General features: G+C 45.8%; 1 protein-coding gene across 1 annotated transcript in view; it reads left to right on the forward strand.

Moving 5' to 3' along the window:
• Window positions 1-16,373, forward strand: part of ADAMTS14 (ADAM metallopeptidase with thrombospondin type 1 motif 14) — a 107,729-nt gene that overhangs the window by 41,581 nt on the left and 49,775 nt on the right. The window contains exon 3 of the mRNA XM_020975199.2: window positions 4,930-5,126. Within this exon, the coding sequence (XP_020830858.1) occupies window positions 4,930-5,126 (197 nt within the window). The remainder of the gene's footprint in view (window positions 1-4,929; window positions 5,127-16,373) is intronic.

A 16,373-nucleotide genomic window follows, 5' to 3' on the forward strand; every position in this document is an offset into this window, starting at 1 on the left:
AGAGTCTAGCTATCTTCAATGTTCTCTGCTGAGTCAAAGCCTTCTCACTGGGGGCTCCTGGTGGTTTCCCTGTATGTCTGAAAAAGACTCTCCACATCTGAACAAATTGGGATATTCCCCTGAGGTCCATGGCCATGGGGTTGGAGTCTGCTCATCAGCTAAGTAATGTACTTTATAAAGACTTGGTGCTTTGATGAAAGAAAGTCTCTGTGTTACTCCAAGCATCTGAATTCTAGTACAGAAGACTAGGTGCCTACAAATATGAGATCCAGGGAATTGGGGCTTGATGGTGGGTTTTGGACTGAAGATGAGCCAACAGAAGGACATGGGAGCTGCAGGAAGCCACTGCTTTCTTGGGCTACAGTAATGTAAACTGAGCCTAGAGTGAGGATGGTGACAACTTCTTTGTCCTCTGTTGTGGTCAGACCACATCTAGATTGTGTTCAATTCCAGATGCCACATTTTAGGAAGGATATTGACAAATTGATGATGGTGAAGATGCTAATGATAGTTGGCATTTGTATAGCACCTACTATGTGCCAGGCTTTGTGCCAATTTCTTTGCAAATATCCCCTCATTTGTTCCTCACAACAATCCTAGGAGGTGGGTGCTATTATTACCCCCTTTCTACAGATGAGGAAACTGAGACAGAGGTTAAGTGACTTGTCCAGAGTCCACAGCTAGTGTCTGAGGGCCTGATTTGAACTCAGGTCTTCCTAACTCCAGGTGTAGCTCTCTATCCACCATGTCCTCTAGCTGCCTCCAAGACTGGGATTTGAAGCCCAGTCTTTTGACCCTAAATCATAGGATAATTTTGTTATTGTTCAGTCATTTCAGTTGTGTCTGACTCTTAGTAATCCCGTTTGTTTTTTTTTTGGGTGGTTTGCAATTTTCTTATCCAATTAATTTTACAGATGAGGAAACTGAGGCAAACAGGGTTAAATGACTTGTCCAGGGTCACATAGCTAGTAAATGTCTGAGGCTGGATTTGAACTCAGGTCTTTCTGATTACAGGCCTAGTGCTCTATCCACAGTATCCATAGAATCTAGAAGAAGGTAGTCAGCATGGTGGTGGGGGGGAGTCTGGAACCATGCCAATTAAGGATTGTTTGAAGGCATGATGTAGATAGGGCTCTGGACTGGAGGGTATAGGGCCTGGAGGATCTGGGTTCAAATCCTACCTCAGACATTGGGTGACCCTGGGCAAATCACTTACTCTTTCTGTGCCTCAGTTTCCTCATCTCCAGTATGGGGGAGGGAGGGGATGGGGGGAGGGGAGGGTTGGACTTGATGTCCTCCAAAGTCCCTTCTATCTCTAAATCTTGCTCTTAACCAAGGATGTTTGGCCTGGAGAGCAGAAAAATGAATGATTATATCCATAGAGTGTAAACTCCTTGAAGGCAGGGATTGTCTAGTTTTAGTCTTTGTGTACCCAGTGCCTAGCTCAGTGCCTGGCATACAGTAGATGCTTAGTAAATGCTCACTGAATTAATTTGATTGGAGCTGCTGAGGGAGCTGGAGCCTGGAGCTGTCCCACCTGCGGTCCTTTCAGCATGAAAGTCGGGCTACCTGCTCACTGGGCTGAACAAGGGAACTCTGGCTGGGGAGGCCTCTCGTCAATGTTCTGATGTGCAGGCCACAGGCCTCGCTGATCCTCAGGGATTCTTGCCCTTTTGGGGCCCCGGACCTTTGGTAGTCTGGTGATGCCTCTGGACCTCTTCAAGAAATTGTGTTTTTAATGTGTAAAATAAAATGTAGAAGATTACCAAAAAAACTAACATTGAAATATAGTTATCAAAATATTTTAAAAACATGGGTCCCCCTCAAAGCTATCTAGGTGGTAGATTCCATGGTAAAAAAAACAAAAACCCAAAAACAAAACCAAGAAAAAACCAAAAACCAAACCCCCCCTCTGCTCTACAGATGTTAACAAATTGAATAACGATGGTGCACATTTAAATGGAACTTTAAAGATTGTGATGTGCTAACAGACACAATCACATTTAAGCCTCACTCCAACCCAATGAGTTAAGTGCTACAGGCACTATTAGCCCCCTTTTACAGATGAAAAAACTGAGGTCAGAGAGGTTAAATGGCCTGGAGTCAGGAAGATCTGAGATCAAATCCTGCTTCAGACACATACGAGCTGTGTGAACCTGGGCAAGTCACTCGACTTTTGTTTGCTTCAGTTTCCTCATCTGTAAAATGGGGATAATCTATCTCCCAGGGTTGTTGTGATAATGAAATGAGATAATGCCTCTAAAGTGACTTGTAAAACTTAAGGCATTGTATACATGCTAGTTATTACTATTAGGAGTCTACCGTATAGAATATCAGAGCTATGAGGAATGTGAGGACATTGAATGGCAGAGCTTAGAGAGACCTTTACCATTGTTATCGTTGAGTTCTGTCCTTACTCTTCATGACCCCATTTGGGGTTTTCTTGGCAGGATACTGGCGTGGTTTGCCATTTCCTTCTCCAGCTCATTTTACAGATGAAGAAACTGAGGCACACAGGGTTAAGGGCCTTGCCCGGGGTCACACTGCTAGTGAGTGTCTGAGGCTAAATTTGAACTCTTTCTGATCCCAGGCCTAGCGCTCTATACACTATGGCACCACCCAGCTGTGCAGAGAGACCTTAGAAAACAGAACGTCACAGCTGGAGGGTATCTTAGAGTGTAAAATGCCAGAGTGGGGAGCATCCTTAGATTTCTCTCCCTATCCTGACCTTAGCCACTGTCCATTGTGCTTAGCTCCTGACTTGGGTCAGAGAGTTCCTTGCTGTAGGTCCTCTCTGTCTTGCTGGAGTCAGAGGCTTCCTGTGGGTCAGCTGCCAAAAAAATGGAAGGGCGCGGGCCTCTCTGCCATGTGCATTCCCCAGCCAAAGGATTAGGGAATTTGACAGGCATCCAGAGGGGGACCCTTGGTCAGCAATTATCAGAGGAGCTTCAGGCTGGGCAAGCAGCTGGCTGCTCAGGGTGGGTGTGTTCCACATCCCTCAACACTCCATGTCCGGAATGTACCACGCCGGAGAAGTCCTTCCTGGAGAAACATTTGTTCTGGCCAAAGATAGCTTAATGGTAGTCCTGTTCAGAATGAATAAGCTTACTTAATTCAGCCCTTCGGAGAGCCATGATGTCATTCACCAGTGGATAGCGAGTCCTCTCTGCCTTAGTAGATAGCCCTTTCATTTGTTCATTCATTCACTCATTCAACAAGCACCTAGTAAGTACCTATGTTTATCAAGTCAACAGAGACCTATTTTGTTAGTCACAATATTCTACCATTGTCTTATACCTGCTGGTCATAGAACATTGTAGTTGCTGAAAACTTAAACATGAGCATTGGTCAAGAAGGCAATGGGAGAAGCAGATAGTGGGTGTGAGCAGCCAGCAACACATACCAAACAGAGACCTTTGAGGAATCAGAGTCAGGAATGTCATCAAAGGAGTGTCTGATTGAAAGACGATGGGTGGGTCATATGACAGAGGTCCATGGGTACCCTTGTAAGGTCAAGAGAAGTGAGGAGGACCTCTGGCAGGTTGGGTAGATGCCCTTGAGTGAAGTTAAGGGAAGGCAGGGACAAGAATCAGGAAGGATGGTTAGGCATGGATCAGTAGTGACTTGAATCAGCCACGGCAACATCCAAATGGATGAGAACACCAATCCATTGCATATTGGAGCGTGCCACTCAATGTTCATTCATTTTGCCAACTATTAAAGTCCCTGTTGTGTGCTGAGACCTCTGAAGAGCATTAGGAGGATTATTAAGTTTAGGTGAGACAAAGTTTCCACCCTCATGGAGCCCACTGTCCAATAGGAGGATATGAGTCATACTTAGATACCTCTAATGCTCTATAGTACCCGATGTCTTAGATACCATCTTTGTATTCCCCACACCTATCACATAGTAGATAATAAATGTTTGTTGATTGATTGATAAATGCATTAAAGAGGGCACAAAAATAAAGTGTGGTCCAAGGGGGAAGGTTGTTTCCAAATTGGGATTAGGGAAGGCTTTATGGAGGAGTTGACATTTGATTTGGACTCCAGGACAAGCAGAAATTCAGTAAGTAGAAAGGGAAATGAAGGAAGGACATTCAGGCATAGGGAAAAAAGTGAGCAAAGAGCCTGGGTGGGAAAATTCAGTAGTCCAGTTTGGTGGGAACTTCAAATAGTATTTCTTGAGGAGTAATAGGAGCTAAGGCTGAAACATGAGTAGTGTCAGATTGTAGGGGGCTTTGAGTGCCAGGCTAAGAATTTTGAACTTTCCTTGGTCGGCAGTAGGGAACCACTCTAGACTTTGTGCATTGTTGTGGTTGAAAACCTTTATCACCTGGTGGCCAAGCTTCTCTTTTGCTGATGAAAACAAAAATGATTGGCTTCCATGACATCCTCCCCTTCCCTCCCACCTAAATCGAGACAGGAGATGGAATGTCTTATGTGAGGTGCAACAAGGCCAGTTCACTGAACCAGAGTGTATGAAGGAGAGTAAGGTTTCATGAGTCTGGAAAGATAATTTTAGGGCAGGGTGTGCCAACCAGAGGAGATCTTTGAGACCATTTAGCTCAACCCTTGATTCTATAAATAGGGAAATGGAGGCCCAGGGAGTGGAAGTGAGTTGTCCAAAGTCATAGAGTAAATTAATGATTGAGCTGGGACTCAAACCTAGGGTCCTGGCTCTTATCCCAGAGTCCCTTGCAGTTTATCCCATTGCCTCAGAGATATGTATGGCACCTTAAGGCCAAGAAGTGGGTCTGAGCCCTTGTGTTTGCTTGGCCCAGAGGAAGGCTCCTGGCATGGACTCTTGGCAGATCTAGAACTCAGGATGGGTATACGTGTGCATTTGTGTGTGTGTGTGTGTGTTCATTTGTGTCCTGAGTGTGTGAGTCTTATGCTGTCCTGACCACAGCCTTTCCCCTTTTGCAGTCCCATACTTTGGTCCCAGGGAGCTCCCCAACCTGCTAGGCTCAGTGGCGGAGCAACTGGGAGAGGCCCAGCGGAAGCGGCGTCATGCCAAGCCGGGTGACTACACCATCGAAGTGCTGCTGGCTGTGGACGACTCAGTGGTGCGCTTCCATGGCAAGGAGCATGTCCAGAACTACGTCCTGACCCTCATGAACATAGTGAGTGAGGCCCACCTACCTCGGGGCTGGGAGAGGGGTCTGCAGCCAGTCAAGGCAAGGCAAGAGTCATCATTCAGTCATTCTCTGAGTAGGCATTTATTAAGCACTCACTGTCTATCAGGTACTGTGTTAAGTGCTGGGTGCACAAAAAAAAGCCTAGTCTCCTAGTCTGCCCTCAAGGAGCTCACGTTTGAATTGTGAAGACAATATGTGAAGAATTGTAAATACGAGCTGTAACCTCAGAGGGCAGCTACTAGTGGTGGGCAGAGTGAAATGGGAATGGTGTCTTGCAGAAGGTGGCATTTATGCTGAACTTGGAAGGAGGTTAGGGAACCCGGAGGCAGAGGTGGTAAGGGAGAGCGTTTCAGTCATAGGGACAGCAGAGTCAGGAGCTGGAGTGGCAGGTACCTGGAGCAAAAAGTAGATAATGTATACGGAGGCTGACTGAGGAATGACCTCTGTTGTGGCCATCTCTCTTCTTCATGAATTTCATTCATTCATTCATTCATTCATTCATTCATTCATTCATTCATGTGTATTCAGTGTCTGCTGCATGTAGAATACTGTGCTAGGAGGTGGGGATGATGGAAAATTTAGGTAAGGCAGGGTTCCTGCCTTCATGGAGCTTACTGTCTAGTAAGTGTACAAATTTATTAATTGCTTACTCTGTGCTAGATGCTGAGAGTACAGAGACAAAAGTGAGAATCCTTCCCTCCAGGAACTTATATTCTACCTGGGGGAAGGGAATGAGGGCACTAGACGCCTGAAAAACCAGGTGAGGCCATGAGAAAATAGGACATCGCTCACAGGGAGGGTGATGGGAAGAGGAGGAAAGATCGAGAAAGGAGGTAGCCTGTGAATTGCACTTTCAAGGATGGGGAATTCAACAGATGAATTGTAGGAGACTAGATCTAGAGCCAGAAGGCCATCTTGTCTGCCTTCTTTATTTTAAAGAGGAGGAAACTGAGATCTAAGGAGTTTAAGTGACTTGCCCAAGGTCACACAGCTAGTAAGTGCCAACTGTTTGGTCTGAGGCAGGATTTGAACTCAAGTCTCCTGACTTCAGGGCTGGTGCTTTATCTACTGTGCCACCTAGCTGCCCCTTCTTTATTTTAAAGAGGAGGAAACTGAGATCTAAGGAGTGAAGTGACTTGCCCAAGGTCACATGGGTAGTGTCTGAGGTCCTCTGGCTATAGAACCCATGCTCTGTCCCACCCCAGGCTTAGGAAGTGGGGAAGCAATGTGACATAGAGGAAGAAGCCCTGATTCTTATGTCAGAGAGGGTCTGACTTTGTATGCAGTATTCCACACCTCTAGTCCCCTACCTTTGCAAAGGAAGGAGTTGCCTTCTGTCTTTTCCTCACCTCCTCTCTCCCTTGATATTACTCTGAAGACCTCTGCTCACATATTCTTCCTCCTCCTTCTACTTCCTCTCCCTCCCTTTGCCTCTGACACCTCTGAATCCCACCGCATCCCACCAGTTCCATGAACCAGAGTGCTTTACTTGGATTAAAAAAATGCAATGAGTTGTGCATAAAGCCCCAGGGACCGCCGCAGGAAGCAATCTGTGCTTATGCTGCTGCCGCCCATCCCTTGGGACATCGAACTCGACTTGGAGCTAGGCTGCTTCTCTGGGCAGCTGTTGAATCCCAGACACAGGCTATATCTGGACACCAGATGGGGCCTGAAAGTGAAATCCTTGCTAGGTCTTGGCAGGTTCTCTAGCTCCCAAATCAGTGCCTTTTAGATTTCAATGTCAGTCCTAGCTGGGAGTTAGGAGTAGGGGGAGTCAGGGTTTGTTGCCAATGAGTAAGTACAGTCTTTATCGATGAGTATATATCAAAGAGGGCATTTGGATAGTGAGAATGACCTGCAGCCTCAGCAGCTGAACCACCACTGAACTTGTCTCTCCCCCACTTTCTCACCCCCTCACCCCCCCAGCTAGAAAGAATGTACATTGATGGACACAAGGATTTGACAGAGATAAACCCAATTTCTACTCAGCTAAAGTAAAATTGTTTCTAATGGTTGTCACTCCAAAGGGCTGGCGGTAATGAAGATGGCCATCCCATGGACTAGATGGGGGAGAAATCAGCCCAGACCACCCCAACTCAAAGAGGGCAGCAGCCCAGAAAACCTTCTCTTTGGCTATATTTTGTTTGTCTATTACTCTTTTTTGACTACTTGAAATGTTGTGATGAAGTGTGGCCATTTGGTGGAAAAATCTGTCCTTTATGGCCTGGAAGGCACGAGTCAGTGCTTGACCACCTGCCTAGAATCTATAAATCACAATCCACACCCAAGACCACCCAGCTGGAAGCTAATCCCGTTAGTGTGAGACCAAGGAGGGAGGAGGAGGGGCTCTTTACCCTGGAAACTGTCTAGGGGAAGACTGGAGGAGGAAGGGAAGTAAAAGAGAAGAATCAGTATTTAATGAGCTCATGGCCTGGGTGCAATCAGGCAGGCTTGTGGGTTGTGGAGTGGGCAGAGGGCCCAGAGGTCGAGGAGCATGATCCCTACCTGAGCAGGACTCCGTGCCAGACAACAAGATAATGACGACTGTGATTGATATGATGCTTCCAGGCTGCCAGAGTATTGTCTTTTTACATTTATTCTGAACTTGGCAAGCCTCAGCAGGAAGACATTCCAGCACAAATAAGAAAAAGAAAATGATTGTATGTGAAGCCACAAATGCCTCCATTTATCGACCGCTGGAAGGAGTCTATGTCCTGGCTGTCATTCCGCTGTATGCGCTGTCTGTCCTTGAGGGCAGGGACTGGTTCCTGTTTGTCTTTGGGCCACATCTGTCCGTATCTCAGGTAGGGCCGGTATACAGTAGGTGCTTATGAATGTGTTCGAACCCTTTGTTTTGAGGCAGTGTTGGGGAATGAAAAAGGCCTTGAACTTGGCAAGTGAAGGCATCGCTCTGGTGAGAAGGAAGGACAGACAACAACAAGAAAATCTGGGTTCAAGTCCTGGCTCAGCCATGTATTAGCTGGGCGACCTCAGCTTCCTCATCTGTAAAATGTGAATGATGGTGCGCTACCCCCCTCACAGGGCTGGTGGGAGAAAAGAGCCTGGTAAATTGTAATGTGCCTTAGAAACGAGATGTCATTGATCTGAAATCTGCCTCTCTGTCCTTTCCACCCATGGCTTCCCATCCTGCCTCCTGGGGCCAAGCTGAACAGAGCCAATCCTTCTTCACACTTGACAACCCTGTGAATCCTGGAAGATCAGTGAAGTCTGAGTTGAACAATGTTCAAATACTGGCTCTTCCACTTACTCTGCGTGTGACCTTGGACAAGTCACTTAATTAGTCCTCAGTTCTCTTGTCTGTGGAAGGAAGGGGAATCCCCGTCAGATCCCTTCCAGCTCTAAATACATGATAGGACCCCTGTCTTCCTCCAGTCTTTTCTTCTCCAGCTCCTTCAACCACTCCTTATATGACACAGTCTTTAGGCTAAGTTGCCCGTCATTGGATTCTGTCCAGCTTATCAATACCATTCCTATAAAATGGCATGCAGAACTGAATATAACACCCTTCCATCTAGACACTATGCTTGTTAATATAGCCTAATACTGCTTTAGCTTTTTTTTTTTAACCTAGTATATCACACTTTTGTATGGTGCTAAGCTTGAGGTCCACTAAGACCCTCAGGTCTCAGTGTGATGTATAAGCAAAATCCAGAAGGTAAGGAGTCCTGGTAGAACCCTCTGCTGGAACAGCCTCCTCCATTTAGTGTAAGTCTCTGAATCTCAGACAGAGGAGCCAGCCAGAGCTGTCTAGCTCGACAAGGAGAAGACTGAGGGGAAACATGAATGCTGTCATGGATTGAGAGCTTAAAGAGACCCTAGAGGTGATTTAGACCAACCCCCTCCTTCTGGGAACTTCCCAGATGTAGACATAGAGCTCTTAGAGAGGAGAGAGGCCCAGCTAGAGATTTACTCTGCCCAAACCCCAATGATTTTAGCTTGAGCTATGCAAGCAGGCTGGAAGCAGATATTTGGCAGACTCCACCCCACATTCCACACTCTGCCCACACCATCTGTCTCCCTCTCTCTATTTTGGGGAGTATGTTTAGGGTGAGGAGTGGTGGAGGGGACGGGTATGCTAATGAAGACATAGCCCTTTATCTCTGGGACTTGTCTTCTGGTTCCCTCTTGCTATCGCTTGGAAAAGCTGCCCGTCCACCTGGGCAAAAGAAGAAATACTGGACTCAGATTACAGGAATTTGTGATTTCCCAAGCATGGGGGTCCCAACCAAGACTTGGGAGATAAGAACTAGGGAGTTGCCTGAGACTCAGAGATGATAAGGGATTGACTTCTGAGGTTCCTCCCAATTCTGAGCTTTTGGGATTCTCTAAATTTCTGAGGGTTCATAGAGCAGGTCATTGTCAAGGGCAGGATGGAACCCAAGTCCTTGGAATACCAAGTCCAGCCCTCTCTCCACTCTGCCTTCCTGGCTCTTCTCCCAACATCAGTCTTGGTAAGACTGTTGTATCAATAAGTCTGCAGGTCCTGGGGGAGGACTCTGGTCCAGCTGGTCAGCTGGTTCTTACATTAATTCATGTATCAATCAGTTGGGAGGCATTTATTCATCAGCAAATACTCCACATACCTACATGAAGTACTTGCAGTGTGCAGAGCTCTGTTCTTAGAGCAAGGCGATGATAAAGTTAAGACATCTTTATGGAGCTTTCAGTCTACTAGCAAGATAATACACCAACACAGATAACTAGAACACGTAAAAGTACATTGATGAGTCTATTAAAGAGGGGGCAAAGCACAGCATGGGATTGCCATTGGAGAAAAGTTCATCACTTATGAGGGGAATGAGGGAAGGCTTCATGGAGCAGGTGGCATTCGAGCTGAGTTTCAAGGGACATATTAGAACCCAAGAGATGAAATTAGGGGTGGCGGGGATAGGGTGCAGCATGAGCCAAAACTGGAAAGGTGGGACAGCACTGGATTGTGACTACCAGGCCAAGGAGTTAGCGCTTTACAGAATGGGCAATAGAGTCGCTGAAGACTTCTGAGTAGAGGAATGAGCATCAGCTTTGTTCAGTGAGTGGTACCACAGATCTGCAGCATCAGACAAGGGATATGAGCCCCCAGGCCAGATGGGCAGCTGCACTCACTCATGCGGAGTAATTTTTCGTTCATTTATCATTCATTCACAAAGCATTATTCAAGCACCTAGTTTGAACAAAGAACTGTGCTATGGACTAAGAGAGATACACAATTAATGTAAGATGTACTCCTTACCCTTGAGAAACATCTAGTCTGGTTGAGGATACGAGGCGTTCATAATTGACTTGACGAGATAGTAGGACATGACCAGATGCAGAGTGCTGAAGCTAGAAGGGACCTCAGAGACCAGCAAATCCAGCCTCCTTATTTTACAGATGAGGAAACTGAGGCAAGGGAGGTTAATTAACCAGCTCAGGGTCACATAGTAGTGCGAGTCTTAGGTGGGATTTGAACTCAGGTCTTCCTGATTCCAGGTCCAGAATTCTATCCTCCTGCTGGAGGATTAAGCTCTGTCATTCCTTTTTAGATTGCCTGTAGTGCTCAGTGTGAATCTCCAGGGCACCGGATTGTCTCTCCACTCCTCTCTCAGATGTTTGTGGAGTCCTGGATCCAAAGTAGCATAGAATCTGGCCATGGAACAGCAGAGTTACCCAGAGGCCACCTGTTTAGGGAACTACCCATAGTAACACTAAGAGAGATGGGAAGGAAAGCTCTTCACCACCACCACCACCGCCACCACCACCACCATCATCAAACCATTTGAACTTTCTCAGAGCCTTTCCTACCATCTGTGTCACCACCCACTGTCGTACATGCTGCACTGTGCATGGACTGGTCTTGCCAGGGCATATGCTGACACTGAAGGCAGTGTCAGACTGGCTTAATCATCTGCTCACTCCCTATTAGGTGTAGCAGGAGCGTCCTGAGGCTTACCTCCAGTGAGGTGCCCCCACTGAGCTCTTCCATCCTTGTGTTTATTGCCAACAGCAGGGATTCAGAGGAGGGCGTGGAGCTCGGTTCTGACCCCTGAGGAAAACTCATTTTCCCACAGAATTTGTTCCAGGCCCATGTAGGTGCGTGACTGAACTGTTTGCCTTTTGTTTGTTTGAGGGTGACGGGCAGTAGTGGTTAGGATAGCCTTGGTGTTTGTAGCCGTAGGGGGTGGTAGATACAGTCCCTGACCTAGAATATCGCCTCACACCCCAGGGCAATGGAGCTGGAGAAGTTCCAAAGGAGGCTGGCCACAATTGTCTAAGGGGTCACAGACTACAAACGTCAGCCTCTTTCACGGACTACAAAAGTCAGCCTCTTTCATGCAGAAAGACACACTAGAGCTTGCATACAACCACTGGGGGAATGTAGATGTTTTGGCCATGGAGGATTGTTGGGAGCATATGATTAGAATCACTGAAAGCTGGAAGGAATTCTACATGTCATCAGCAGACATACATCTATATGTCATTCTTTAGGGATTGGGGAAAAACCCCAACAACACTTGGTGTTTGTGGGAGGATATTGAAAAAATAGATATCTGAAAAGGGGAGCAGATATTAAGGAGCAGTGAAGCTTTCTGTTGGGTGGGCTGGGAGGTATGTCAGATGGGGGTGGGGGAGCTTGAAAACCAGGTGTAGGAATTTAGATTGGATCTCGTGCCATGGATTCATCACAGATTGAAAAAAAAAGTAAGTTTTATGGTTGTTCTGTGTTTTTTATGTTACAATAATTTCTGGAAATATCCCAGCTCCCCCTTCCTCAATCGAACCCTTTCCTGTAACAAAGCAAAAGAATTCAGCGAAAGCAACCAGTCCAGTGACAACATGTGACACTCCATCACGGCTCAGGATCCCCTGTGAAATAGGTGGTCCTTCTGCTAAGTAACTGATAGGTCGAGGTTTATCCAACACTAGGCTACTGGTGTTGGTTATTTCTATTTTGTGCTGATCCAATTTTGTTTTTTAACTAGAGCCTAAGAGCTTTGATGATTATGACTTTCATCATAGATATTTATGCAGGTGAATGTCATGTTGAAAGAAAGGTTTAAGCAAGATAAATCTGGCTGAGAGCTCAGGATGGATTAGGTGAGAGAAAGGGGAGCCAGAGAGACCAACTTGAGAAGGATCATAGGATTTTGAGGGAGAAAGAACCCAAGAGAATTAGGAGGTAAGAGTCAGACCGCATCTAGGGGATATTATCAGCTGGCCAGGCTTCATAAACTAGCATTTATTAAGCGCCAGGCACACAGTGCACAGCTAAGCAATGGGTGTTAATTCTGGGCAGCACCAAAGAGCGTGAGAAGAAAGCAACCAGGATGGTGAGGGACCCTCAGATTCTTGCCACTTGAGCATTGCTTGAAGTTACTGGAGGTATTTCTCCTAGAGAAGTCTAAGGGGGATGTGAGAGCTGTCTTTAATAATGCAAATGGCTGTTGTATGCAACAAGGATTAAAAATGTTCTGCTCTGGGGTCAGCTAGGTGGCCACAGTGGACAGAGCACCGGCCCTGGATTCAGGAGGACCTGAGTTCAAATCTGTCCTCACACACATGACGCTTACTAGCTGTGTGACCATGGGCAAGTCACTTAACCCACATTGCCCAACCAAAAAAAAATGTTCTGCTTGGCTCCAGAGGGCACAACTTGGGGCAATGAGTAGTTTACAAGGTGGCACATTTTGGCTAAGAAAACCTCCTAACAATAAGAGCCATCCCAGAATGCAATGGGCCAGCTTGGGAAGTGGTCAGCTGGTTTCTCTTCTCTGGAAGCGTTGGAGCAAAAGCTGGCTGACTGCTTGTCCCCTACATGGTAAAGGGCATTATTCTTTTTCATTATAGGGTCAGAATAAGATGATTCTTAAAGTTTCTTCATTGCTGAAATGCTTCTAATATCATCTAGTCAAGGGGTTATAAGTTACATGACATCCTTATTTTCACTAACCTCTAACTGAAATTTAGCATTTCCTTCCATTATGAACATAGGCAATAATCGTGATTCTGAGAAAAGGTCCACTGGTTTCACTTGACTGCCCAAAGGGGTCCCTGGCACCCAAAAAGGTTAAGAATCTTTGTTGATCTGGACAAATCTCTTCTTTTTCTGGATAAAGGAACTGAGGTCCAGAGAAAGAAAGTTATTTGCTGAAGGTAATGTGACTGGGAGGAAGCAAAGTTAGGATTTGAACCCACATTCAGTGACTCCAGATCTTTGCTGTCCTTTTCAAAATGTTTGCTGCCTCCAGAGATCAATTGCCTGTGGCGTTGTGTCTGGTTGAGATGGTTTTGAGAACCTGGTTCTAGGGAGCTTTCTCCTCTGCTCAGGAAAACTGACAAAATTGTCAGTGTGAGCCCTGTGCCCAGTCTTCCTTGTGGGCGTGTGTATGTGAGGGGGAGTTGTTTCTGAAGGCTGAGCTGGGGTGTGGGAGAAGACGGAGAGAGACAAAGGGTCTCATTCATGGAGGTTATCAATAGAGCTGGATTGCTGGGGGGAGGACGTTTCCAGGTTCTGTTTTCTCACTACTCATCTGTATAGGCCCCCCTTGCCCACTTGGGTGGTAGGTTATCCCTCCTAAGAACTGACTGATGATACAAAGGCACTTATGTTCCCCCTTCTTTGGAGTTGCCACAGAGATTTGGGCATGACTCAGATCTGAGCCAGCAAAGGCAGCGACTTCTAACCTGCCTCTTTACCAGTTCTTAGCAAGAAAAGATTCCACAGCTGACCTATTCTGAAAACGTCTTTTCTTTTTCTCTCTCCTTTCTTTCTTTCTTTCTTTCTTTCTTTCTTTCTTTCTTTCTTTCTTTCTTTCTTTCTTTCTTTCTTTCTTTCTTTCTTTCTTTCTTTCTTTCCTCCCTCTTCTCCTTCCTTCCTTCCCCCCTTCCTTTCCCCTTCTTTCCCCCTTCCTTTCCCCTTCCTTCCCCCTTCCTTCCCCCTTCCTTCCCCCTTCCTTCTCACTTCCTTCCTTCCTTCCTTTCTTCCTTCCTTCCTTCCTTCCTTCCTTCCTTCCTTCCTTCCTTCCTTCCTTCCTTCCTTCCTTCCCTCCTTCCTCTCCACCCTCCCCCAGTCCTCTCTCCCTCTCTCTCTGGTTTCTTAAAATAAGGTCTGTAGAATGGTGGAAAGAATATGAGATTTAGAGTTACAGCCTTGGATTCAATTCCCAATTTGGTCACTTTCTCTGGTGTGACCTTAGCCAAGTCATCCTTACCTTCTGGGCCCTTGTTTTCTCTATAAAAACGATTAAGTTGGACTCAATGATCTCCTTTCTGGTTCTGATATTCTTTGATCTACTTTCCTGTCTTCTTTTTCTTCAATCTGGAATGTGTGGGTGCTGAAAAAGAAACTTTGGGGGAAAAGTTTCTCCGATGATGGAAATGACCTCGGAGAATTGTACTAGGTCCCTGTGAACTCTGTGTCCTGAACACAGGGCTGTTCTCCTGTTGGCATGCCCCTGTTGCGTGTTAAACATTCATTATTGGGGCTTGAGAAAACTTAGTTTGAAACCAAAGACTCACAAAAAGTGCTTTCACACTAAGGCAAGGCATTGTGTTTGGCCAGCAATTCCTTTCATTTGACATCCTTTCTTCCTCCCCTCCCCTTGCCATGGGAGGCTCCTGCCATCTCTGAAACATTCCTTCTCTCCTCTTCTCAAGGAAGCCACCTGTCCTTGGTGTTAGGATCCTTGAATCACAGCATGTGTAAGCCGGGAGGTACCTCAGAGTGCAGAACACAGAATGTCAGTTGTGAGAGTGTGGGGGATGCAACTCAAATTAAAAAAAAAAACATTTAGAGGCTTTTCAAGGAGAAACAGAAAGTTAATTTTTATTTGCTATTCTTGAGAATAGGGTGTCTCTCTACCAGTATGCTCTGATGAGGGGAGACAAAGACAGAAACAAATAAGCCAGGTTAAAGAACCCTAACGGGTAAATCCCACTCCCACCAACTGTCCACTACTTGGCTCACAATCTCAGCACGAAACTCTACCATAGAAACAAATAACAACAAACAATATGCATATCTTAGTTACGAATAACAAAGAAACAATATACATATTCAGAACCCTTAGTTCTGAAATCATACCAAAAAGGCAATTAAAAATGTGCAGTCTGGCTAGACACTGTACTGTATAGCCAGGTCACCATGACCAAATTATAGCAACAGGTGTAACAACATGATGGGGGGGGGGAGGTTCAGGGATTTCAGACTTGGTAAACTTTAACTGCTGAGATAACAATGGCATAAAAAAGGGGGGGGTACTTGGGGCTGGATTCCTGTAACTCAGGTGATTTCTGGTAAATAGAAACTTAGGCCTGTTGGGCTGCTATGCCTGCCTTGAGTCTAATACAATTTCTACTTATTCTTCTAAAAAGTCTTCACGGGACCCCTCATCCCACTCAGCCTTACCCCAAACCTTAATTACACTGAGGAGTCTTCACTGGGACATCCCATTCAAGAGGGACTTGAGAAAATAGACATTTGATGGGAGGACTAGAAGAGGCCTTATAGATAAGAATTCCACCCCAATTATTGAAGAAAAGAGGGTCAGAGAGGTTGAGAGAGTTGCCTGAGGTCACACAGTAGGGATTGATACTCATCTAGAGATTCCTAAAGAAGATAGTCTGTCTCCCAACCATATCATTGTCTACTCTTCCCAATTTTTCTTTAAATAAGTTATTGTTCAGTCATTTTTCAGTTGTGTCTGGTTCTTCATGACCCCACTTGATGTTTTCTTGGCAGAGATACTGGAGTGGTTTGCCATTTCCTTCTCCAGCTCATTTGACAGATGAGGAAACTGAGGCAAACAGGATGAAGTGACTTGCCCAGCTAGTAAGTGTCTGAGGCTGGATTTGAACTCAGGAAGATGAGAGTGACTGACTCCAGGCCTGGTAATCTATCTGCTGTGCCATCTAGCTGCCCTGAAAGTTAAAGAGATTATTTATTTATTTTTCAGTAATATTCCGAAACCTGAGGCATGTTATATCTTATGGCCTTGACAGAAAGACTGTGTCTGACCTAGACGTGAAAGAAGCTCATCTCCTGTCCTTAGTTCTGTTGTATTTGCTGCTAAGTTACCTTGATCTTCTTCATTTTTGTGTAGAAAGCAAAAAGGAGGAAAAGAAAGAAAGGAGAGAGAGAAAGAAAGGAAGGAAAGAAGAAAGGATGAAAGGAAGGAATAAAGAAAAAGGAAGGGAAAGAAAGTGACTTAAGGAAGCACTTTTCATGAGCCAGGC

The sequence above is a fragment of the Phascolarctos cinereus genome, unplaced genomic scaffold (genome assembly GCF_003287225.1).
Source record: "Phascolarctos cinereus isolate Bilbo 61053 unplaced genomic scaffold, phaCin_HiC Scaffold_3;HRSCAF=262, whole genome shotgun sequence".
In the NCBI taxonomy this organism is placed as follows: Eukaryota; Metazoa; Chordata; class Mammalia; order Diprotodontia; family Phascolarctidae; genus Phascolarctos; species Phascolarctos cinereus.